General features: G+C 39.4%; 1 protein-coding gene across 2 annotated transcripts in view; it reads left to right on the top strand.

The window, feature by feature from the left end:
- The window catches only part of cdc14ab (cell division cycle 14Ab), a 120,990-nt gene that overhangs the window by 10,437 nt on the left and 83,069 nt on the right, over positions 1 to 27,484 (top strand). For both annotated transcript variants that reach the window (XR_009514803.1, XM_059984644.1), the window contains exons 4-5: positions 2,393 to 2,485; positions 18,759 to 18,838. Coding sequence is in view for 1 of the 2 variants with exons in the window: in XM_059984644.1 (XP_059840627.1) it covers positions 2,393 to 2,485; positions 18,759 to 18,838 (173 nt within the window). In the remaining variant the exon portion in view is untranslated. The remainder of the gene's footprint in view (positions 1 to 2,392; positions 2,486 to 18,758; positions 18,839 to 27,484) is intronic.

The following is a 27,484-nucleotide window of genomic DNA, read 5'->3' as shown; positions in this document are numbered from 1 at the left end:
GAGGCCGATTTGTTAAGGTCTTTTAAGAGGCTCTTGGATAGGTACATGGGGCTTAGAAAAATAGAGGGCTATGGGTAAGCCTAGTAATGTCTAAGGTAGGGACATGTTCGGCACAATTTTGTGGGCTGAAGGACCAGTTTTGTGCTGTAGGTTTTCTATGTTTTTTACACGTAATCAATCAGGGCATATTGAAGATTCAATTACCTGTGGAGGTAGGGTTATAATGTACAAAGAAGTTTTAAAAAAAAATTTGTAGTGAAGTATTTGTAGTTACTGCTATGATTTAGGAAATGTATGTCCAACTTTATGCTTTATTGTCACCAAACAATTGATACTAGAGCATACAATCATCACAATGATATTTGTTTCTGCTCTTCGTGCTCCCTGAAGTACAAATCAAAGTAAATATCATAAAAATTTAAATTATAAATCATAATTAGAAAATAGAAAAGGGTAAGTAAGGTAGTGCAAGTCAGGTCCAGATATTTGGAAGGAACGGGCCAGATCCGGGTCAGGATCTGTTCAGCAGTCTTATCACAGTTGGAAAGAAGCTGTTCCCAAATCTGGCCGTACCAATCTTCATGCTCCCGGAGGGAAGTGGGACAAAAAGTGTGTTGGCTGGGTGGGTCTTGTCCTTGATTATCCTGGCAGCACTGTTCTGACAATATTAACTTCAATATTAATTTAGCTTGTTCTGGTATTTTAATTTCAAAATCATTAATTCTGATGCAAGCTGACAGTTAATAGATCTACTGTATATGGGCCATTTGCCTGTGACTACCATTGACTTAGAGAAAACCCTCCCTCTCTTCTTAACACATCCCTTTGTTTTTGCTTTGTAGGTCTAAGGCCCTTATGTACTGTAATGGTTATAAGACCATTAGGTATTCAGCTCATTGAGTCTACCTTTCATGGCTGATTTATTATTCCTTCAACCCCATTCTTCAGCCTTTTCTTCCCCCCCCCCCACCTATGACACCCTTATTAATCAGAAGCCTATCAACCTCTGCATTGAAGATACTCAGTGACTTAGCCTCTACAGCTGTCTGTTGCAATGAATTCCACCAATTCACCACACTCTGGCTAAAGAAATTCCTTCTAATCTCTGTTCTAAAGAGATGAGTGATCTGTGGTTTCTTACTTTTGGTGTCTTTGGTGATTTTGTCTTCAGCTGTTTTATCATGGCCATTGATGAAATTAGTTTTCACTTTGTCTCCTGAAGTACTTACTTGATCTAACTACTGGCTGCTCATTTGCTAACATGTGCAAGGATGATCGGTGTCCATGTTCAGGTGACAATGTCCATACAACTCTTCCTTCTTCAGCTCTTAATAAACCCATGCTTTTTTTTCTCAAACTACTTTTCCAGCATCAGTGCTATTTTCCTTTAAGGTTTAAAACAGACACACCATTCCTCATTGATTCCAAGTCCAAAAAATTTTCCTGGTTGGACACTTTTCACTCCCAGTATTGTAGAGTCATTATCGTATGAAAGGAGCACTGAGGTTTTGCAGGATTTTGCTAAAGGTGCTCCATCAGATTTGTTACTATTCTCTTTCCACATTACCCTGGTTTTTATTTTCTCTTGCACTTTTATCCAGGTAAGTTCCAAGTTGTAAGCATAACCACAGCCATCACTGCTGCTCTTAATGCCCTTTTAAAATTTGTTTTATATTTAATCTCTTCCTCCTGGTCTTTCATCCCTGTTGATCTGTGTAGAAAAGACTGAATGTGACATATTCCCTCTTTTTTTACTTTTGAGAACATTCATTTGCAAAACTCCAGTCATGTGATGATAAATGAATCTTAAAACTGTAAACAGTAATCACTAATTTTGGTCTTGTTTTCATGGTTATTATTTAGTCTGATATGGTACAAGCTTCATCAGGAGGTACAAATTGTAAAACAGATGCAGATGACTTTGTGCTCCCCTCCCATCCCAGATAATAATTGATGATGTTTAAAGAATTCCTCTTTTTTTTGTCAGTTAATCCACTAAAACTATGGAGGCTAATTTATACCTTGACAGTTTAAATGTAAGCAATGTCAGTAAATATTCCCATAGCTCAACAGAATTGAGAGAGCTTAAAATAGATTAATATAAGTTGTTTTCATGCACTCTAGTTCAATAATAAAGCTTATGTTCATCAAATGAGTAAGTAATTTATTTTTATGTATTATGTCTATATATTTGCCCAATAACAGGCATATGATCCTGTTTGAAGATGTTAACCTATGCTGTGGTGCCCAGAATATTTTTTAAAAATTCACTACTCTTACCTTTTGTTTCCATCAGAGTATTATTCTTTTTGTCTTGTACAGTGGCATTCAAATAGTTTGTTATGTGTCTGGCTCTTTTTTTCTGACATGAACATCTGTATTTTCTTTTTAGTCATTTACTTTGTCACGTAAGAAGATCGTTCATTATACCAGCTTTGATCAACGAAAACGAGCTAATGCTGCTTACCTAATTGGTGCTTATTCAGTAAGTGCAACATTTTTTATATGTTTAAAGGAGTGACAGATTCATAATGAAACTTTCAGTGTAACTTTAAGCCCAATCCAGCCAAACAAACACCCAGTTATTGGAAGTTCTGTTCCATGTATGGAGCAGGTACAGCAGGGCCTATGCCTTCTCAAGCCTGTCTGTCATTCAGTAAGATTGTGCTGATCATCATAACTTTTGATTTTTTTCCTTCTATATACAATACACCTTTTAAAATTGTCTCTGAATGATTCTATTCCAGTTATTTCAATGAAGAATTTCAAAAGCATAAAACCCTTCCAAGGAAAAAAATCTCTGTTACCTTAGTTTTAATTGAGATTCCATTAGTCATACAATAATGTTTGGACAATCTCTATCCTTTCAATCTCCTTCAATTTTTGTTTTGTTTGTTTTAATAAGATCATGTGCCATTCTCCTAGAACTGGTGTTTGGATTTAATGTATTCGGACTCTCCTAATAAAACAATCTCTTTATTCTGCTAGAAGAACTGTGGTTGAGCATAATCTGTGCTGGTGGGAAGAAAGAATTCTTGTTGCTTTGAGTCAAAGCCCTGCTTCAGGACTGGGTTTGGAGTATGAACCTAGTATAAAGGGGAGAGGGAGAATGGAAAGATTGGGATGGGTTGGTGATTTGTGGACTAAGGATGGGTGAATAACGATGAGGTGATGGAGCAGGGACTTGCTTCCATCTCCCCAACTTTCACCTATTTTTGACTCACCAATACCAACTCATCCCTGTCTCATCAGTCCCTCTCTTTATACTGGCTAACATCCCCTTCTACACCCACTCCAGATGCAGGATGAAAAGGGGATAATTCCTTTTCTCCCACAGATGATGCTTGATCACACAAGTTTCTCCAGTACCTTGTTTGTTGCTTGAGATTCTAGATTCTGCAATTTTCTTTACCAGGAATCTCTTCCCTCCATGGCTCCAAGCAGGGCTTGGAGGGCCTTTCACGAGGGTCTGAAATTGCACCTAAGCTTAAAGTTGTATAATGAATTGAATTGAAGTTATTATTTACATCCTTCATGTACATGAGTAAAAAATCTTTGTTGTGTCTATCTAAATGTGCAGTTTATAGTAATTTATAAATAGTATATACAACAGAACTGTCAATATAACATTGAAATACAGTTGTATCAGCATGTATTAAGCAGTCTTATGTCCTGGTGGAAGAAGCTGTTCTGGAGCATGTTGGTCCTGGCTTTTGTGCTGCAGTACTGTTTCCAGGATGGTAGCAGCTGGAACAGTTTGTGGTTGGGGCGACTCAAGTCCCCAATGATCCTTCGGGCACTTTTTACATACCTGTCTTTGTAAATGTCCTGAATAGTGGGACGTTCACGTCTACAAATGCGCTGGGCTGTCCGCACCACTCTCTGCAGAGTCTTGCAATTGAGGGAAGTACAGTTCCAATACCTGGCAGTGATGCAGCCGGTCAGGATGCTCTCAATTGTGTTCCTGTAGAAAGTTCTTGGGATTTTGGGTCCCATACCAAACTTCTTCAACCATCTGAGGTGAAAGAGGCACTTTTTCGCCACACAGCTGGTACATACAGACCATGTGAGATCCTCGGTGATGTTTATGCTGAGGAACTTAAAGCTGTTCACCTTCTCAATGCCAGATCCATTGATGTCAATATGGCTTAGCCTGTCTCCAGTCCTTCTGTAGTCCACAACCAGCTCCTTTGTTTTTGAGACATTGAGAGGGAGGTTGTTTTCTTGACACCAGTGTGTCAGGGTGATGACTTCTTCTCTGTAGGCTGCTTCTTTATTATTTGAGATTAGGCCAATCAATGTAGTATTGTCAGGAAATGTAATGAGCAGATTGGAGCTGTGAGTGGGTATACACAGTCATGGGAGTAAAGGAGGGGGCTTTGGACACAGTCCTGAGGGGCACCTGTGTTGAGCATCAGAGGGGCAGTGGTGAGGGATTCCACTCTGTCCACCTGCTAGCGATCTGACTGGATCCTGCTACACAAGGCAGAGTGAAGACTGAGGTCTCTGAGCTTTTTTTCAAGCCTGGAGGGAATTATGCTGTTGAATGGTGAACTGTAGTCCAAGACCAGCATTATCACATAAGCATCCTTCTTCTCTAGATGTGTAAGGACAGTGCGTAGAGCTGTGGCTATTGCGTCATGTGTCGATAGGCAAATTGTAGGGGTCCAATGTGGGTGACTTCCCTACCTTTTGTACTCCATTTTATCCGTAAAGACAAGCATTCCGATTTTGGATCCTTTTGGCTCTTGTTAAGTTTCTTTTAAAATGAAGGATGCACTATTTATTGCTCTTGCTCCTTTTTAAAATAAATTATTTCTTCATTCTTCCTCCAAAATTGGTAATCTCTCATTTTGCTACTTATTCTGCTTTACATCTTATTGTCCATTCATTTAAATCTGTAAACGATGTTAATTAAGTCATGGAGCTATACAGCATGGAAACTGAACCTTCAGCCCAACTAGCCCATGCCAAGTTGTCAAGCCTTGTGGATTTGTGGATGATGAAAGGTTCAAAGGTTCATTAAGGACAGAATATGGCAAATTTAATCTTGTACTCTATTGGTAGATTTGGTGTTGAGTTCATTAACAAAGGAATAACTTGCTGAAGAGAGAGTCAGATACATTGGAATATGGAAGGTAATTTCCTGAGACGTCTTACTTGTATTTCTCAAAGGATCTTAAGATTAGGAACAGTGTGAGCTCTTCCTCTCAGTATTAATAAATATGTAACAATTAATTTTGAAGTTTAAATTTGGATAATCTTAATTCTTTGATTATAACAAGTTGGTAAAGACAGTCATTGCAGAGCTTCAGTGCTATGCTGTCTGAGGATCAGTTGCTACTCATAAACCATTCAGTTTCTAAGGATGTCTCTTGGATGTGGAGAGTTGGCTATTTTAACTCTGCATCTAGAAAATGTCTGGTTGCACAGGGATTGTGGATGGCCAGCTGGATTCTGGTCAATCAGGCCCAGTTTAATTTCTGCCTAATCTAAATGTCCTTTTACTACTTTAATAATGGACTCTGGCATTTCCCTAGCAGCAGATGTTGGCTAAACTGACCTACAGTTTCCTGTTTGTTTTTCTCTCTCTCTCTGCCTTTGTGTTTGTCTCTTCCCCCCCACACCACCCTACCCCTGTCAGGAATAGCAAAATTAGATTTGCAGTTTTTCACTCTACTGAGTTGAGAGAATTTGATAGATCCTAACAAAGTACTTATCCCCGCTGTATATATATTTTTTGAACCTCCTTGAATGCAGATAATTGGATCCAATTGATTTGGTAGCCCTTCTGTTAGTCAACTGATCAATTCTCCAATGATACTTGTTTAAGTTTATTTCCTTCTCTCCCGCCTCATTTTACTGCTTTCTGCTATGCTTTGTTTTCTGCAGAGGCCTACTAAATATTTGTTTAAATTTTAACCTTATTCTTGTCTCTTGCATCTTTGGAGGTCTTCTGGACTTTTTCTGTAGCTGTAATACGTAACGTGCCCTGCTAATCTTCAGGAAACTTTTTTATTAGTTTTTTAACACATTTTACAAATTAAAAACCCCCAAATCAAAATGAGGAACATTAATACAGTGCAAAATTAAGCATACAATGACAATATGATACAAAGAAAGATAATTTAAAAAAAGCACCTAAATTGAAGACAAGTAAACTTAGTATCCTCCCCAAGCCCCACAACACAAAAAAAAACTCCAGACCAACCACAACACAATATAGAGAATATAAATCAGGACAATCAAACTCCCAGACTGTGAATACACTTAGCAACAGAGGATAATAATGCCTACTACCAGGGAAAAAAAGGGGAACTGAAAGCAAGGGACCGAAAAAAAAACACAAATAAAAAAAAACCCTAGTCAAGAGGAAGGTTATGAAAGTACTCGATAAAAGGTCCCCAGACCTTATGGAACTTTAAATCCGAATTAAGAACTGAATAATGAATTTTTTCGAGGTCCAAGCTGGCCATAATGTCGTTAAGCCATTGAGCATGAGTGGGCGGGGCAACATCTCTCCATCTAAGGAGGATCAAGCGTCTAGCCAGGAGAGAGGCAAAGGATAATATTCGGCATTTGGTCGGACCCAGACGTAAATCTTTCTCGCCCCAGAAACCGAACAAAGCAATTAAGGGGTTTGGTTCTAGGTGCAGATTCAGAATATACGATAACGTAGTGAAGACATCTTTCCAAAATTTCTCCAAGCTAGGACAGAACCAGTACATATGAATGAGAGAGGTCTCGCCCCTCTTGCATTTATCACAAAGCGGACTAATGTTAGGGTAGAATCGAGATAGTTTAGATTCAGACATATGGGCTCTATGAACAATCTTAAACTGTAAAAGGCAATGGCGAGCACAGAGAGAGGTTGAGTTAACCGATTTGAGAATCGAGTCCCAACTCTCATCAGATAAGGAGGTATTTAAATCCTGCTTCCATGCCATTTTAATTTTATCCATAGGGGCCCGTCGTAAGGCTGCTAATTTATCTCGAATAATTGATATTAAACCTTTACCTAGTGGATTAAAGGAAAGAAATAAGTCCATAGCATTTTTCGCAGGCATTTCAGGAAAGTTAGGAATTAAAGGAGCAATAAAGTTTCTAATTTGGAGATATCTTAAAAAAATGAGCATTGGGCAGATTGAACTTAACAGAGAGCTGCTGAAAAGAAGCAAGGCGATTATCAATGAAAAGATCTTCAAAATGTCTAATGCCCTTCCTATACCAAACATGGAATGCTGAATCGTACGTAGTAGGTAAAAAAAAGGTGATTATGTACGACAGGGCTGGAAACGGAAAAACCATGGAAACCATAGCATTTCCTAAACTGAGCCCATATGCGCAAAGTGTGTCTAACAAGAGGATTAGCTATTAATCTGGACAGACTACTAGGGAGTGCAGAGCCAAGAAGTGCAGAGATAGATAATTCTTTAGTGGAGCTCAACTCCATTGCCACCCAATTAGGGCACTCGGGTTGGCCATGGAAGAAAGACCAAAAGGTAGCACAACGTATATTAGCTGCCCAATAATATAAACGAAAGTTAGGTAAAGCCATGCCACCCTCTTTTTTAGGTTTTTGGAGATGCATTTTATTAATTCTAGAGCCTTTATCCCTGCTAATCTTAACAAATATTGTTTTAAAAATTCAGTTAGTTTTTAAAAAAAGTTTAACTAATCTCCCTGTTAAATATCCTTGGTGGAAGTTTAAATGCTAATAGAGTTTATGGTGATTACATTGTATGCATTTCCATTGGCATTTGAGCCTGAACAATTAGAGACATTAAGAAATGCGACCATAACTGCATACAAATAACATCTTCGATGGTGTATGAAGAAGATGAAGTGTAAGGGTTTGTCATATTGGAGGTTCCACGAGTCATACTCCACCACAGATTGAAGTGTATTTTGACAGTAAAAACATCCCAAAGTACCACAGGCACATGAAACCGAGTAGTTTGGGTGAGCTTAGTCAGAAATAGTTTTTAACAAATATTTAGAATGTTTGGATTGGTTATTTGGAAGCAGAAGTTAAAACATCACTGGTCTCCCCTTGAATGTAGTGGCACCAGTTAACCCATTTGTTGCATTGCTGTTTGGCCAAAAACAAGATATCTGATGTCTAAATGCCATCAGAGTCCTTGGTTTTATTTTAGCATATTTGATCTTACTGTGTCGTATACAGTGCTTCTTTCATTTCTCAACTTTCTTTCTTACAGAAGTGTTCTTCAGCATTATGCAGTGGGGATTTTAGTCTTTTCTAAATTAATTTTCTGATCATCATCAGAGTGGGCATCAGTAGGATGATTACAAGGTTCAAAATTTATTATCAAAGTACATGTATGTCACCATATTCAAATCTGAGATTCATTTTCTTGTGTGCATTCACAATAAAAATAGCAACAGAATAAAATCAATGAAAGACTCCACCTGACAGGACCAACAAACATTCTATATGCAAAAGAAAATAAACTAGGCAAATACAAAAAGATCTAAAAAAACAAATAATAAGCAATAAATATCGAGAAAAAGAGTACTTTAAAATGAATCCATTGGTTGTGGTAACAGTTTAGTGATGGAACAAGTGAATTTATCTCTTCTAGTTCAAGAGCCTTGATGGTTGAGGGGTAAAAACAGTTCCTGAACCTGGTGGTGCTAAGGCTCTTGTACCACCTAGGTGGCAGCAGTGAGGAGAGAGTATGGCCTGGATGGTGGAGGTTCTTGATGATGAATGCTGCTTTCCTGTGACAGAGCTCATTGGTGGGGAGTGCTTTACCAGTAATGGAGTGGGATGTATCCACTGCATATTGTAGGCTTTTATAATCAAGGGTATTGGTTTTTCCATTGCAGGTGGTGATGCAGCCAGTCAATATATTCTCCACCACAAATCTGTAGAAGGTTGTCAGAGTTTTAGATGACATGTTGAATCTGTGTAAACTTCAATAAATAATTAGAGGTGCTGCCATGCTTTCTTTCTAATGGTACTTGTGTGCTGGACCCAGGACAAATGATAATACCAAGGAATTTAACTTTGCTGATCCTATCCACCTCTGATCCCCCAAGGAGGACTGGCTCATGGATCTCCTGTTTTCTCCCTTTGATATCAGTAATTAACTCCCTTATCTTGCTGACATTGTGTGAGAGGTTGTTGTTGTGGCACCATTCAAATTCCAAGATGGTGGTGCATCACAGCTTGCAGCGGCCACTCTGGAGCTGATTATCTGTTATTTGTGAAGCGGGGTGCCGTGTGCAAACATAATCAGATGAAAAACGGACGTGGGAACATGGAGGAATATCTGGAAATCTCCAGGAAGACCTTCTTCATTGCTGCTGCTGGTCTCTGCTGGGAAGAACAGGCCCCCAGTCCTCAGGGTCGCGTTGCCGATGGTTGTTGGGGACGTCTTAATATGCTCGGCAGAGGATGGTGCTCGGAGAAGCTGTGCCGGAGGGGATGGTTGGAGGCTCGGAGGTTTGACGGACTTGGGAGTCCGCTGTGGTCGGAGCACTTTCATTGTGTGCTATGTCTGTGAGGCTGAGTCGGGCGGCGCCGTGGAAGTCCATAGCGGGGTTATTCCCTTCTGCCTTATTGATTGTTTTCAGGGGACAATGGTATTGAATGCTGAGCTGTAGTCAATGAAGGGCATCCTGATGTATGCATCTTCATGGTACAGATGTGCCAGGGTTGAGTGAAGAGCCAATGAAATGGCATCTGCTGTTGACTGTTGTGACAGTAGGCCAACTAGAGCAGATCCAAGTTGCTTCTCATGCAGGAGTTGATATGTTTCATTGCCAACCTCTCATTTACAGTGGATGTAAGTGGTATTGGATGATGGTCATTGAGACAGGTTCTTCTTAGACACTGGTATAATTGAAGCCTGATTGAATCAAGTGGATACCTCAGACTGCCGAAATGAGAGGTTAAAGATCTTGGTGAACACTCCAGCCAGTTGATCAGCATAGGCCTTTAGTTCTCAGCCAAATGCCTTATCTAGACTGGATGCTTACCATGTTTTCACCCATCTGAAGGATGCTTTCACATTGGCCCCTGAGTCTGAAATCACAGTGTCATCGGGGGCTGTGGGAGTTCATGAAGGTGACTCCATGTTTTGACAGTCAAAACCCACAAAAGCTATTGAGTTCATCTGGAGCAAAGCCTTGTTGTCACCTATGTCACTTTGTACGATGTGTTAGCTGTGGCAGAGTTTGAATGCTACCAAGCATCCTTCCTTGATTTAAGTTTGATTGGGATTGCAACTTTGTATGTGAGATAGCTTTCCAGAAGTTGTACGTTGCTGCATTGCATTGATCGGTGCTGCATTGAAGTTTAGTTTCACATTTTTGGTAGGCTGACATTTTTGAATAGCAAGTTGGTTTTGAGACCAAAATTTTCCTCAGTTGATAGGAATAAATATCAATTGCAATATTAATTTGTCAGAATATTTGCTATTTCTTCTCATTATTTTTGGAGATTATTTGCTTTGTGCAATCATTTTTGGTGAGCTGTTCCGGGAATAAAACTTGCTGGGTTGACTTCTAGCCACAATGCGGTTAGTAAGTTTACTTTGGCTTTTGCTAATGGTCAACATGAATATTAACAAAATGTAGACTTCTTTTTTCACAAAATACCCTAAGCCTCAATACTTCCTTCCAGTAAATTAACTTTCTGTTCAATACACCACTTTAATGGGTAATATCGCTTCTAAAATGGTGAAAATTATTTTGTTTTAAAAAATGAGTCTGGTATGATAATAGCAGTGTTTAGGGATTAAAATAATTCACTTGATTTTAGTCTAGTAATTGGTCATAGCAAGAAATATGAAATGGAACAGTGTGGTATGTCATACATGTATGATTTTCCCTTCACTCTATTCTACAGTCCCCATGGGCTGTTGTCTTGTTTATCAGTCTTCATCTCACCTTGTCAAAGGCCTTCTGAAAATCCAAGTAAACAACGTCCACCGACTCTCTTTTTGTCTATCCTGCCTATCACTTCCTCAAATAATTCCAACATGCTTGTTCTACAAGATTTCCCCTTAAATAAACCATGCTGATTTTGGGCTGATTTTCAAAGCCTCATCCTTAATAATGGACTTCAACATCTTCTCAACCACTGAAGGAAGTATCATTGACCTCTACTTTTGATTTTTGCTTTGCTCCCTTCTTAAATTATGGAGTGACATTTGCAATTTTTCAGTCCTTCAGAGCCATTCCAGAATCTAGTGTTTCTTGAAAGATGCCTACTAATGTCTTCACAATCTCTTCAGCTATTTCTTTCAGAACTCTGGGGTGTAGTCCATCTGGTCTAAGAGACATATCTACATTCAGATCTTGCAGCTTCCCAAAACACCTTCTCCTTAATAGATGGGTCTCCTGACATTCTTAAATTTCTGCCATACTGCTAATGTCATCCACAAGGAAGAGTGATTCACAATACTTACTGTGTTGTCTGTAATTTTTTTGTCCCCCATTCAGCATCATTTTCTAGTAATCCAATATCTGCATTCCTTTTTTACTCTTTATTTATCTGAAAAATCTTCTGGTATTCTCTTTTAAAAAAGCAATAAGGGAGAGAAAAGATGAAATATGAAGATAAGCTAATCAATAATATTAACGTCAGAGTACATTTACTATCACAGTATGTATGCAGCAAACAACCCTGAGATTTGTCTTCCCACAGACATCATGGAACCCATTCAAAGCAAACATTAAACACCCAGTGCAGAAAAAAACAAATCACGCAAGTGGCAAAAAAGAAACAAATACACTGAATATAAAACATCAAACTACAGAGTCATTGAAACAGTTTAGGAATATACAGTTGAGTTGCGTTCAATTCAATTTAGTGCTATGTTGTTTGTTGGCTGCAGAATTGTAACCAGAAACATGTTTAACAAAGTGCACTGTCCGAACCACAAACTCCGTTAATTAAACCTTGCCCAAGAGTTGGGGGGGAGGGGAGGGCGAAGGACGGAGGGAACAAACAGGCAGACAGTGCTGAACATCTGCTCTCCTTCCATTCTTGTTCTCATTGATTTCAATCTTGCATGTGCTTTAATCAGCAGGATCAGACAAATATAGAGTCAATCATGGGCTCGTGACCCATCCCCATTCTTCTTGGCCCCTGGGCTGCACCTTCTGCTCAAAACCTTCCCAAACACCCTCAGAGACAGCAAAGTGCTAGATTGCTCAATTGGCCCAAAACACACCTTCAAACTGTAAACCACAGGTTCCAGAAGTAGTTCTATGAACTGTCAGGACATTGCCTTTGGTTGCGTTGTTTGCTGGCACCATCTTCTTCAGCCACTTTTGTTTTAGTTGCTTTCTGTTGGTTTTATAAAGTTTCCAATCCTCTTGCTTCCCAGTTATTTTTTGCTGTATTATGTACCCTCTCGTTTGCTTTTGTGCTGTCTTTAATTTCCCCTGTCAACCACGATTGCCTCATCCTCCCTTTAGAATACTACTACTTCTTTGCAGTGACCCTGTCCTGCACCTTCCAGGCTGCTCCCAGAAACTCCAGACATTGCTGTTCTGTGTCATCCCTACTAGTGTCCCCTTCCAAACAACTTTGGGATGCTTCTCTAATTCCCTTTACTCCACTATAATACTGATACATCTGACTTTAGCTTATCCATCTCAATGGCAGGGTGCATTCTTATGATCACTATCTCCTAAGGGTTCTTTACCTTGATCCGTAATAAAATCTGTTTCATTACACAACACCTAATCCAGGATTTTTTTCCCTAGTGGGTTCAACCACAGGCTGCTCTGAAAATCCACTTCATCAACATTCTACAATTTCTTTCTTTTGGGATCCAATCCCAGCCTGATCTTCCCAATCTATCTGCTCATTGAAATCCTCCATGACCATCGTACATAACCCTTTTTACATGCCTTTTCTATTTCCCATTGTAATATGTACTTCAGATCCTGGCTACTGTCTGTATGTAACTCATCAGGGTTTTTTTTTACCCTTGCAGTTTCTTAACGCTATCCACAAGGACTTTACATCTTTCTAAGTATTTGATATTATTTTTACCAACAGAGCCGCTCCACCCATTCTGCCTTGAATGTTGTAGGCTACCACTGATGGCAAAATTGTTAAAATATCACTGTTGTTTTGGAGCTGAGTCATTACAAACAATACAAGGTTGTGTGGATCTTTTGACTTCCTTGCTGACAGATGAAAAAAGAAATGCTCAAGTGGATACTTTAAATACTCATGAATGGAATGCAGTGAAGTACTTCAGCACATAAATACCTTATGTAGATGTTATTTTGCATTGTACCACCGTCTCTAACATAGTTGCAAAGGCTGAGTTGTTACCAGTGTCTTCTCTACAGAGCGTTCAAATAATTTAGTTTCATTTCTTCCCGTGGGTTTAGCTTTTTAGATTTTCAAATAGATTCTGTCAAGCTGCAGAGTTTTACTAGCTATTATTTTGATTGGTCACTTCATCATACTGTACTGCACTGTTACTGACAAATATTTGATAATGATGGCACATTGTTTAGAAGTTTATCTTCAAAATTGTTATGTATTAGACCTAAAAGTTGAGCAACAGTGTCTTGCTTTCTAGTCCAGTTACTAAGTGAGAGTGTTTATTCTTGTTTCTGTGGCATAAAGTATTTTTTTCATTTTAGATTTGCATGTTGTCTTGGGGAGTAAGGTTCCATCTGATACTGAGGTAGTTGACAAGAGGTAGTAAACTGATGTCTGTTTCATTCAAATCTTGAAGGGCTTGTTGTTAGTGGTTAGACCAGAGCCTTGGTAACTTGTTTTAAGTTTCATGTTGGAGTGAGGCTGAGACGAGTAATCAATTGGGTTGGAAGGGAATGGATAAATTTGGCCTTTAGCCAAAGTAGTCCTGAAGATGAGTGGTGCAAATTGGATTATTGTTTTTAGTTGCCATGAATTTCCATTGTATTTATTTTGATTCTTTGAGTTTTGCACACTAATAGAACTTTTGCCACTCAACAGGTCTATGGTGCACAAAACCTGCGGCCACCATTAGCAATATAATTTTACAGCCTGGGCCTCCAGCTTTTTGGCTGTTTCATTTTGATTTCTTGTACTGTGTTAATTTATTTTAAGTTCATGGCAAGATAATTGCAGTGTTGCTGTGAGTAAATGCCAAATTTAATTCTGTATAGAATTAAATAAATGATTTATTTATGCATACAGGTTGTTCTGTTGGTGATAGCTGAAGAGCTCACCAGATTCACAGAAATATTCTGTATGGATATTGTGACAGAGGGCTCTTCACTGGCCTTGGGCAGCAGTACAATAATTTCACAACTTTGAATTAACATGCACTTGTCTTTTAATATCCAAATAATAATCATACCATTTTGCTGGGTAGTGTCAGTGGTGCACACCCTTGGCATGGAAAGCAATTCCTATATATCATATACACATGAACACACACACCTTCACAACATATGAATGTATTTGCCACAATCGATCTGCAAGTGACATACACAGAGAACAAGTTAGTTATTAAACTTAATATACTGAAATGTTTAAAAAAACACAAAATGCTGGCAGAACTCAGCAGGCCACCAGACAGCATCTATGGGAGGAGGTAGTGGGGACGTTTCAGGCTGAAACCCTTTATCAGGCGTGAAGTAACATGGGATGGTCGAGGGGGGGAGGAATAAGAAGTGAGGGGAGGGATGAAGTAGAGAGCTGGGAAGTGATAGGCTGGAGGGAAATGGGCTGGGGGAAGGTGGAGAATTATGGGAAATAAAAGAGAAAGATAGGTAGGGCTGCGGGGAGATTATAGTGAGGGGGGAAAAGAGAGAGAAAGAGAACCAGACTAAAATTATAGATGGGGTAAGTGGGGGCAGGGGTATCAACGGAGGTCTGTGAGTTGAATGTTCATGCTGGCAGGTAGGAGGCTACCTAGGCTAGCCGCAGACTGGGAGAATGTTTCGCCGAACACCGGCGCTCAGTCCTCCAGCAGTGGCGGGATCTCCCTGTGGCCACACACTTCAATTCCACAACCACTCCCTCTCCGACACGTCTGCCCATGGCCTCCTCTACCGTCAAGATGAGGCCACACACAGGTTGATGGAGCAATACCTTATCTCCCACCTAGGTAGCCTCCTACCTGCCGACATGAACATTCAACTCACAGACCTCAGTTGATACCCCTGCCCCCCCCTTACCTTATCCCTACCTATAATTTTAGTCTGGTTCTCTTTCTCTTTTTTCCCCCCTCACTATAATCTCCCCCCGAGTCCTACCTTTCTTTCTCTTTTATTTCCCATAATTCTCTACCTTCCCCCAGCCCATTTCCTTCCAGCCTATCACTTCCTAGCTTTCTACTTCATCCCTCCCCCCACTTCTTATCCCCCCTCGACCATCCCATGTTACTTCACTCCTGATGAAGGGTTTCGGCCTGAAACGTCATCACTACCTCCTCCCATAGATGCTGTCTGGCCTGCTGAGTTCTGCCAGCATTTTGTGTTTTTTATTTATTTCCAGCATCTGCAGATTTACTCGTGTTGCATACTGAAATGTTTATTTGTTTTACGTTTGCTTGTTGAAGGAAGTGGATGATCTTGATGTAGGCTCTCTTTTCCTGTTTATCTAATGTGTTTGACCTTAAGATGCTCAGGGATCCTGCTGGGCCCTCTCAAATCTTTGTCCAAGTGCAAATTCTGGTTCTTATCCAACTCTAGACACGTACACACATACACACACACACACACACACACACACACACACATACACACACACACAGACACACACATACACACAGACACACACACATACACACACACATACACACACACATACACACACACATACACACACACATACACACACACATACACACACACATACACACACACATACACACACACATACACACACACACACATATACACACACACTCTCTCTCTCTCTCTCTCTCTCTCTCTCTCTCTCTCTCTCTCTCTCTGCTGGATACTGGCAAAAAAAAATGAAGCGCTGTTAGCTGCCTTGTAGGTTATAAACAGCTATACAACTATATGCCTATATAAACAGCTACAAATAATATTGTTGTTTGTGCATTATATCATGTAGGAGTCTATGAATTTTTCTCTCACAGTCTCATAGTCCATTTGAACTTTGCATCGGTGCCATACTTGCTCTGTCACTGTGGAGCACAAAATAATTAATTGCATAAGTATTCACCCCCTTCAAGATGCACCTTTGGCAGTAATTACAGCCTTGAGTCTGTGTGGATAAGTCTCCATCAGCTTTGCACATCTGGATACTGCAATTTTTCCCCATTCATCTTTACAAAACTGCTCAAGCTCTGTCAGAATGCATAGGGATCATGAGTGAACAACCCTTTTCAAGTCCAGCCACAAATTCTCAATTGGATTGAGGTCTGGACTCTGACTTGTTTTTAAGTCATTCCTGTGTAGCTTCGGCTTTAAGCTTGGGGCCATTGTCTTGCTGGAAAACAGATCGTGTCAGAAGTCACAGTCCTCTTTCAGACTGCGTCAGGTTTTCCTCCAGGATTTCCCTGTGTTTTCCTGCATTCATTTTACCTCTACCTTCTCAAGCCTCCCAGGGGGTGAAGTATCCCCACAGCATGATGCAGCCACCACTATGCTTCACGGTAGGGATGGTGTGTTTTTGATGTGTGTGGTTTGTCTTATGCCAAACATAGCATTTAGTCTGATGGTCAAAAAGCTGAAATTTGGTTTCATTAGACAATAGGACCACCTTCCAGATGACTAGAGTCTCTCACATACCTTCTGACAAACTCTAGCCATGATTTCATGTGAGTTTTTTTCAACAGTGGCTTTCTCTTTGCCATTTTCCTATAAAGCTGCAACTGTTGAAGTACTCTGGCAACAGTTGCATGCGCTGTCTCTCCCATCTCAGCCACTGAAGCTTGTAACTCCTCCCTCACTAGTCCCCCTTCTTGCATGATCACTCAGTTTTTGAGAACAACCTGCTCTAGGCAGATTTGCAGCTATGCCGTGTTCTTTCCATATCTTGATGATTGACTTAGCTGTACTTCCAATGGATATTCAGTATTTCGAAAATTTTCCTGCATCCATCTCCTGATTTGTGCTTTTCATGGAGTTGCTTGGAGTGTTCTTTTGTCTTCATGGTGTAGTTTTTGCCAGGATACCATTTCACCAGCAGTTGGACCTTCCAGATACAGGTGTATTTTAACTGCAATCAATTGAAGCATCTTGATTGCACACTGGTCTCCAAAAACATATCTCCATTAACTAATTATGTGACTTATAAAAGCAGTTAGCTGCACGAGTGATGACTTGATGTGCCATATTAAAGGGGGTGAATACTTATGCAATCAATTATTTTGTGCTTTATAGTTGTAAATAATTTGGATCACTTTGTTTTCTCTTTGACACAAAATAGTCTTTTTCTGTCGATCAGTGTCAAAAAAAAGCCAAACTAAATCCATTGATTTAATGTTGTAAAACAATAAAACATGAAAACTTCCAAGGGAGGGTGAATACATTTTTATAGGCACTGTATATATGTGTTAATTTTAACAAGTGTTTAGGTTATATTTTGTGTTCAATAAATGTAGTTAAACTTTAAATTTATGCAAATGAGGCACTAAACTTTGCATTGTTCAACTTGTAACTGAACTCTGCTAAAGATCTTAATGGACTGGAGCACACTTCCATAGTTTATCCAGAGATATACAATTGTGTTTCCTTTTTTCTTAATATCAAAAGATTAATGCAGAACTTTTAATTCTTTGCCAAAGTCTGTGACTTATTTTTCCCATCTTGCTGTGCATTTTTAGGTCTTCATCTTGTGGTCAGTGGTGCAGTAGGTTCCTGGTTACAGTAGTTTTGTAATTGGAAGTTCCTGTTTTCAGTCTGTAATTAGTGGAAGCCAACTTTTTCTTTGCTTTCTTTTGATTTTCTTACTCTTTTGCTGTTTTATTTCTAATTCTAGCTGAACACCATATTGTTAGAAACTTAGAGATGCTGGGTGTGGCATAATTACATGCATTTGAACTTTTAGTTGGTGCTGGGAAACCTGTCATTGTTTTGTTCCATTGAATGGTCATGAATAGTTCTGCCATTCCATTGGCATGTGGTTTTATCCCCAGCTGAGCATTAACTAATTCCTCTTAGGAATGTTAGTGCAGAGTCATATTATATATGTGCACTGGCCATTAGTCTTTTAAAATTACACAGTACTTTGTTAAATATCTGGCCTCTCTGTAGTGGTTAACACTATGCCTGTATTGACAAATATACATGTACTTACTGTTTAATTTTCTATTCTGTATTTTTAGTACACAATTTTTTAATAATTCATTGTGTATCAATTTCTCTCCCCAAATAATGTTATTTCTATCTAGCATACTACATATGGTATCTCTGAGTTACATAAACTGAGTTGTTCATTTAAAAATTTCCTTCAAAGTTGTAATGGAAAATCTCTTGGTCTCAACAATCTTTGCAAATTGATTTTTCCAAAGAGTAGACTGAGGAATGTTACCAGCAAGTGAACAATGACTAATATTTATTGACTGCAATATGGGCGTAGTGATGGAGGAAAACTATCAGCAAATTAATAAAGGAAATCGTGCACAATCTAGAGATAGCTTGGGATTTGTAATATATGACCTTATCTGAATGAAATTTTGAGAAAGCAAAGACAGTTTTAAATGGGTTAATATAAACTTGAAGCTAGTCTAAATTCTGCAGCAGTTACAGGTGCCAGAAAATAATTGTAAATTTTATTGTCTGTCTTTAACAAGGTCATTTACCTTCGAAAGACACCAGAAGAGGCCTACAGATCTCTTGTAGCAGGAAAGAATCCTCCTTACATGCCATTCAGGTATGATTGCCATGTAGTACCACAAATAAGTTTCCTTGATCTACCATTTATATAATTGCATTTTTTAATGTATTGAAAATGAAATTTATTTTTCCTCATACTTGGAATGCCTGGGCGTGGAAGGGAGGGTGAATTATTTCTGCAGCATTGTTTCATGTGATTGAAGGCATGAGAATGGTTTGGTTGTGTTTCTTGTCCACTGCACTCTTTCAAATATCATTTTCCTTGATACGGCTCAGATTGGGAATAGAAGTAGTAAGTGCATTTGGTGTCATGGACTGATCTTAAATCACTGTTGTGTGCTCTGTTTTGCACCTTCTGATCCTAGAGTTTGTACCTTTGGGACTAAATTACTCTGTAAACATTGTATGCAAGCATAGCCTCCCAGATGATTAATGTTTTTAGCTAAATTGAAAGGATTGAAGTATTACCCACTGAAGTTCTATTCCTCAATATGTTGATATTTTAAAGATGAGTTTAGAGTGACTAGGAAGAAATGAACGTTCATGCGTCTTTTGCAATTTGTAACAAATGAAACGTGGCATGTGATTTTTGTTTGCAAGACCTTGTTTAAAATGAGTAATCATTTTAAGTTGTCAGTTCTGCTTGCTGGTTTGCTCAATTAATCTACCGTCACAGCACTATCTATTGTTACCACATTTAGAGTTATTTTGTAATAGGACAGTGTTTTGTAATTTGATCATTTATGTGTTGAAGTGGTGTATATAGAGAAAAAAGCTTAAAAGTTGTTATTGGTCTTGTCAAAAGTGAATGAGGAATTAATAAAGTTCAAAGTAAATTTATTATCAATGTACATGTACGTCACCATCCCTGATCCTCATTGACCTCCTGAAGTCAATAATCAGCTGCTTGGTCTTGCTGACATAGAGAGAGGTAGTTGTTGTGGTGCTACTCAGCCAGATTTTCAATCTCCCTCTATGCTGATTCCTCATCACCTTTGATTCAACCAACAACAGTGATGCATTAGCAAACTTAAATATATAATTGGAGCTGTGCTTAGCCACGGTTATAAGTTAAAAGTGAGTAGAGCGGGGGCTAACCTTGTGATGCACCTGTGCCGAAGGAGATTGTGGAGATGGTGTTGTTGCCAATCCAAACTGTCTGAGGTCTGCAAGTGAAGAAATCAAGGATCCAATTGCAGGGAGGTATTGAGGCCAAGGTGTTGAAGTTTATTGATTAGCTCTTAGGGGTTGATGGTATTGAATGTCCAGTTGTGGTCGGTAAAGATCATCTTAATGTATGCATCTTGGTATCCAGATGTTCCATAGTTGAATGAAGAGCCAATGTAAATGGCATCTCCTATGGACATGTTGTGCTGTAGCAAATTGGAGTGGATCCAATTGCTTCTTAGGGAAGAATTAATGTGTTTCATTACTAACATCTCAAAGCACTTCACAGTGGATGCAAGTGCTACTGGAAGATGAGTCATTGAGGCAGGTTACCACATTCTTCCCAGGGCATAATTGAGGCCTGCTTGAAGCAGTGGCTGCCCTGGACTGCTGAAATGAGAGGTTAAAGATATTGGTGAACATGCTAGCTTGTTCATTAGCACAGATGTTTAGTACTTAGCCAGGTACCTCATCAGCGCTAGATGCTTTTTGTGGGTTCACTGTCTTGAAAAATGCTGTCACATTGGCCTCTGACTGAAATCACAGGGTCATTGGGGGCTGTGTGAATAACAAGGTGATGATATAGAAAATGAAGTGGGATAGGAATTCATTATAGAGGAATCCATGGATATCCCAGAAATGGCAATAAATTGTGAATTTTGAAGGAGAAATATAGAGTAATTGAAGATTATCAGGGCAGTGGTAACCAAGAAAACTGTTGGAGCTGCAAGCTAATAAGTTTCCAGACTTGATTAATTTCATCATGTCCTTGGAAAGTCTAGCTAGTGAGATTGATGAATTAATTTGTTTTTCCAAACTGCCCTCATTCATTTGGCATGTTATGCTAGACTGAAGAGCCTGTTTCTGTGCCACATTGCTCCCTAACCCTATTTTCAAGATAATTACATAAAGTCAGCCTGGTTTTGTGAAATGGGAAATGATGTTTAACTGATTTATTGCATTTCTTTGAAGAAGTAACGTGATGTGTATAAGAGGAAATTGATGGGTGTACTATATTGAAACTCAGAAAAAAAGTGTTTAATTAGGGGTCATCTTGAAGGTTATTCTAGAAAATAAAAAAACGTGCTGTGACAAATCAAAGTGGGTAGACGACTGACTTGCTAATGGCGGTGTAAGTGAGTCTTGTTCTGGTTGGCAAGATGTAAAGAGTGATTTGTTAGAGGGAAGAAATGCTTTGCTCTCAACTTCCTATAAATTGTTTAATTTACATCTGGAGTATCATGTGTTGTATTGGTCATTATTTAAGGAAAGTTACTAATCTGTTAGAAATAGATCAATGACTTTTTAAAAGACTGATAGGTGAAATGAGCAAATTGTCTTAAAAGGAAAGATTGAATAGGCTTGCCTTGTACAGGTTTCCTCCGCTATCCGAAGGTAGAGTGTTCCTATGAAACCGTTTGTAAGCCGAAATATCGTAAAGAGAAGAAGCAATTACCATTCAAAAAATAACCTACCAAATCATACCAAATAACACACAAAACCTAAAACAAAAGCAGGAATAATATGATAAATATACAGCCTATATAAAGAAGAAATATTGCATTCATGGTGTAGTTTCCCTTATCAAAATCTGGAAGACAGCAAGCCAAAATCGATTTTGGGGGGGGTGGGAATGGCACGTTCACGCATACATGCGTACGTACGTACATGCATGCACACACAACTGCCCGCACAAGGATTCATGGTCATGGTAGTCTCTCTCGGGTAAACACACGTATAAAGTGGCAGTCTTTTTTTCGTAAAAGTGAAAATCCTCTTTTGGTTAGCGAAAACAGGTACTAATGTAGGTCTTCCATAACAGCGAGCTGTCGTAAAGTGAACATTTGGAAAAACAGGGGCCACCTGTACTTGTTGAAGTGAAGCATACAAAACTTGTAGGGTCTCTGATGTGGTGAACGTGAAGGTGGCATTCTTTCTTGGGGATGAATTCAGAATTGGAGATAGCGGTAAGATTGCTCAGCTATGAAATTTTGTCCTTGCTTAGTTTTATGAATCATTGGAATTCTTTCTCACAGACTTAGTTTTCTAGATTTATATGTTAGTGTTAGATATAGATTCTTGAAAAGGAAGTATCAAAAGTTTCCTGGGGCAGAGGAGAATATAGGGTTAAAGTTGTTTTTTTAAAAAAAAAGAATACAAGACAGCCAAGGATCTGAGAGACATATAGTCCCATTTCTAAACTGTATGTGTACATGGGCGGTAAAAGAAAATGACATTAATCTGAATATTACTGATCCGGACAAAAGTTGATGCAATGTGGAACTGGAACCTTAATGTCTGCATGAACTGTTAAATTTAGAGATTATTTTTCAGGTTTCTGTTGAGAAACCTATGTACATATTTTGATTTTAGTTACAATGAATATGTATTTTTAATTTACTTGTGCTTTTGTGATTATGTACCTGAGGTGACGATGCATACCTTGGATTTTATCAAGTTGAACTAGATCAAACATATAATAGATAAATCACATTTGCACGTATATACCTGTTGTAATGTTGAGATCTGTATTGATTTCTTTAGTTGGGTGGTTGTAATGTATTAATTGATGTGGCTGTTGGTTTTGTCTTTTTAGTTGTTTTTATTTCCTTACACAATTTAGAATTGTGACTGTTTCACTTGCTACCTTCTCCTGCAACCTGTGATGTGGTTTTAGCTGTCTTTATGCCCTTTCTTGAGGCATGGCAAAGAATGCTTTTAAATTGTATCATAATCTGCTGAATGTGAGAAAACTTGAAAGTAAAGCGGAGGGGTTTATTGCAACATTTGGAGGAAATTCATTTGAAGGGGTTGAAAACGTATTTAAAAGCTATTTATATTTTTTTTCCTTTGCTTGAGGCACTCCCATATGCTAAAGACTTAATTTCATATACTTATCTAGAGTAATTGCTTTTTTATTATTTACCTTGCTCCTGGGAGTAAATGTTTGCTGTCATTTAAATGGAATCTGGCATGCATGTGCTAGGCTTAACCCAGCAAAAGCTGGAGCATATTTTCCAGGTTGAATGTTGTGAAAATTGTGGAGGTTTGTGCTTCCTCGGACTCCATGAGCAGCATGAGTAATGGAGCAAATGATGCCATTACTGATTTAGACTGGTGTAAATACTGTTACGTACCCTGTAACTGGGTGTCTAACCAGCCGAGAAAGAAGTATCCGTTGGAGTCTGGTGATACTATACTAAAGGTGTTTATTAATAAAAATAAGCAAAACCATATCAATAATGCAAATATACATATAAAACCAGTTAGCAGTAATAAACCTAAAAGTGTAGGAATAATAATAATAATCAATAATAAACAAGCTCTATCGATGTCTAGGGGTAAATAAATTGTCATAGAAAAGTATAAAGTTCAGTTCATGAGTGCTGATGTAGTTATAGTTGTTGTATTGTAATCGGAGAGAGAGCGAGCAAGATGTAACAGCTACAGTCAGGCAAACCTTCCTTTGCTTTCTTAATCCGTCGTATCGGTGTGGTCATTCAGATATGACCTCTCCGTCCTTCTGCTAGACCGTTCTTCTGTGGTGGACTCGTCACTCTGGCATGAGTGGATGACCGACCTCCTGGTTCGGTCTCCGAAGCCCCCACCTTTCTTGTGGGTTCCAACAGTGTCCACTGGCGTTTCTGGAGGGTGTCTCTACAGACCTGTCTTTTATCCCTACTCACAGGGACTCAGCTGTCCATCACTCCTGAATGACTGTGTCTATCAAATAAGGCCACTCCTTCAATCCACTGAGGAATGTTTATGAGCAAACTATTGTCCTTGCAGCGAAACAGTAATTCAAAAAAAGAGTCACAATACGGTTAATCAGCAATTTCCCCCTCTCTCTTATCTGTCGCTGATGTTTTTGTGTGTTTTTCCATCTCTCTTTCTCATGGTCAGCATAGCAACAGTAATAGTTCATGTTTCTCGGGGGGGGGGGGGAATGGTTAACTCTGTACCCCATTGTCCATCAGGTCTAACCATCACTCGTAACAGTACTAAAAGCTGGGATTTCTGAGGTTATTTGGAGTTCTGTCATTATTTCTAGGGTGGGGCTAGAAATAATATCCTCAGCATGTGCTCTTGTTGCACTGATTTAGTTTACTACTTTGAAAGGGTTTAATCATTTATTTTAATAGAAAAGTGAGGGAAAAAACTGCAAAAGTAGCTCTAATGGGGGAAAAGTAACTAATTGCCTGATACAGTAGTTGTTAAAAATGTAATGCTAATTCAGTTCTTCTGTTTTTTTGTGATTTATGGAGAATCTTTTGGAGCAACTAGTCATGGGTTAGATGAAAATGACCTGTTTGCTTGGTTCACAAGTCAATAAAAGGTTCAGTCTTTTATCCTTTTATGGACTGAAAATGCTGGAATCTGGACCACCATACAAAGCACTGGAGGAGCATCGCAGGCCAGGCAGCACATTTGGAAGGAAGTTATCACTGTTTTTGGTCACACCCTTTATCTGGTCTGAAAGATTGTGGAGAGATGGCCAATATACAAGAGAAAAAATGGAGGGAAAGGTGGACCAAGAGTCATTTCTGATGAGTGGATATAGGTGAGGGTAGGGGGAGATAGGAAGTTGAAGGAAGGCAGAAAGTATAAGTGGTGTCAGAAACTGGAAGGTAATAAGTTGAAATGAGAAAGGACTGAAAATGATAGATTCTAGTAAGAAACGAAGATGGAATAAAGGGAGGGAGGTAGTAGGGAAATTTTTTGGAGGAGTTTGTGGGTGATGGCCAGTAGAGGGAATACCTCACTAGGAAGAGCTGTTTATGGCCCTGGATGGTGGTGAGGGGAGGTGTTACACCTTTTTGAAGTTGTGCAAGAGAATGCCAAGGGGGAGAATGATTGGAAAAGGGGGTCACAGACTGATCCTTTTGGAAAGTGGGGAAGGGATGGGATCCAGTTGATAAAAAATTATATGTTGGATACATAGTCTGGTGAGGAAGTAGGTGATTTCCTGGGGAGGAAATTGTGAGGTGAAGGGGACAGGGCGAGGGCAGAAGTGCTGGAAATTGAGAAGATATGGGTGAGGGATCCATCAGTAGTGCGGGGGGAGATTCTCATTTCTGAACAAGAAGGGCTTTCACTTTGTCTTTCAACCTAAAATCTTTTGGCCTGTTTGGTTCAATCAGTTATACTTTCCCTAACAACAAAATCTGGTATGGTGAGTTACATCAAAGAACACTTGGTTAGCCAGCCATTTTCTGAATAGTTACAGTGACGTGCATACAGTTCTACTGTTTTGCATTGAGTGTGCCAAACTCCATGTCGGCTATCAGTTCGTTGTGAGATGTCATCAGAATGTACTGATGATCACGTTTTAGCTCTTCGTAACAGCACACAGATGCACAATGAGATTATAAGCATTCCACTATAATTTCCATCTCACACAAGTGCTTTCCAATGTAGCTTAAACATCTTCCTGAGTATTACTGTCAGAACAATTGGTGAGTGGCTCATGAAGACAACCAAAATTTATTTGGAAGTGCTCTGAAACTTCAATTGTGAAGTGACTTTGCTGAATAAAAATTATTTGCTCCATTTTGCTCCTCATTTTAGAAAAAGCCTATTGTTTTAAATTTGTAATATTGCTATTTCTGAGCCTATGATGCCCTCTACTGTGCAGTGTCAACATATGACTTGTCACATACCCTGTGATGGGTTAAAGAACCAGCAGAAATGGAGAACACAGTGGAGTCTGGTATTGCTATAAGCTAATAATGTTTATTAGTAACTAAGCAATACAGTAATATAAATGCAAATATATTGAAAAGGTTAGCAATGATATCTAGAAATAGGAACAAAACTCGGCTCTTTCAAACCTAGGGGTAAAGTGGGTACAGTCTTACAATGATGAAGAGAGTTCAGTTCAGTTCGAGGTAGTTAGTTGAGTAACATTGTGGGGGGAGAGAGAGAGAGAGGTGAGCTGATGCCGTTGATTTTCCCGTTGTCTTCTGAAATCCTGTTGTCACCAACTATGACCATAACGTATGACCGTTCTTCAGTGGTGGAATTATCACCCCGGCAAGGATGGACACACAAATAATTCCCCACCGGTCGCACCTTTTCACACTGTGAGCCGCTGATAGATTTCCCCGAAACCCCCACCTTCCTGTGGGTCCAACAAGCTCATCCAGTCTCCAAAACCTTACGTATCTCGTGGTGTGTCTCCTGTGTAACAGCGGACCTGGTTTTTATCTCCACATGTTGGACACTGGCGGTCCATCAACCTGCTCCATCCTCCTCCCTTTGTAGGAATTTTAACAAGCAGGCAGGTGTCCTTGCAGAAAGGTAAACAACTTTCAGAGAAACCATAACATCAATCTTTCGAGCAGTTTCTCTCTCCCCCCTCCCCCTCTCCCCTCCCCTCTCTCTTTGTAACAGCTGAAAGTGTCCAAAAGTCAGTCTTATTCCCCTGACATTTTAAGTGATTGTCCACCAGAAAATATGAACCCTAAAGGTACATAACAGACTGTTTTACAGTTACCTGAGATCATTGCATGGCCTAGACATAAAAAGATAAATACAGGTAGTCCCAGAGTTATGAACGTCTGACTTATGAACAACTCGTACTTACGAACTGAGGAAGGGGAACGCTTTGCTCTATTTTAAGTTGGATCATGATGCCGTCCGCCATTTTAAGTCATTGCCATTGACACTGTGCTGAGTGTTTAACTTTGTATTTGGCTTAAATTTTTCTTAGTAAGATCAACCCTAACCCACCCCTGTTTCAGTCGGCTGGTGGTGCAGTCAGATCAGCGCCAGGCTAGAGAATGGAGGTTCCCGAGTTCGATTTAGGACAGACTACTCCTGTGTGCTGGGTTGCTGTTGATCCAGTGACTCCATACCATCCATGCCGGGTTGATGTCAAGCTCGCAACTCGGCCTTGTAAAAAAAAACACTGCCACCTCCAGTTTAAATTCCCACACGGAATATTGTGGAGGATCAAATACCCAAACCCAGCACAGCCCCCACTTGTCGCATTTAACCTGTGTGTCTCAGTGCGGTGCAGTTTAGGACCCAGGGAAATCAGTACAGCGGTCCTTGGGACCCAGCGGACCTCAGAAGCCGGCGCAGGTTGGGACCCGCTGCCCACAGTGTTTCTGTTCCATTGATGGGAAGTGATCGCGATTGAAAATAAAGTGGAAAAAATAAAGTGTTTGGAAAGAGATGAAACTCCATCATTGGAAAAGCATTAGGCTACAGTCAGTCAACGATCGGAATAATTTTAAAGGATAACGGATAAAGTGAGAATAATGGAGCATGTGAAAGGCCCTGCCCCGATGAAAGCTACAATTATTACTAAGCAACGCAGTGGTTTAATTATTGGAATACATACGTTTCTTAAATGTTTTATATGCACAGAAAGGTAAAATATGTACTGTATACTAAGACAAACGTTTGACTAACTGACGCTAAATAATACTGGATGTACTTGTTCCGACTTACGTACAAATCCGACTTAAAGACAGACTCAGGAACTGAACTCATACGTAACCCTGGGACT

This window comes from Hypanus sabinus, chromosome 11 (genome assembly GCF_030144855.1).
Source record: "Hypanus sabinus isolate sHypSab1 chromosome 11, sHypSab1.hap1, whole genome shotgun sequence".
NCBI classification, from domain to species: domain Eukaryota; kingdom Metazoa; phylum Chordata; class Chondrichthyes; order Myliobatiformes; family Dasyatidae; genus Hypanus; species Hypanus sabinus.
Note: the sequence above shows the minus strand (reverse complement) of the source record. Positions and strands in the feature narration are given on the sequence as shown.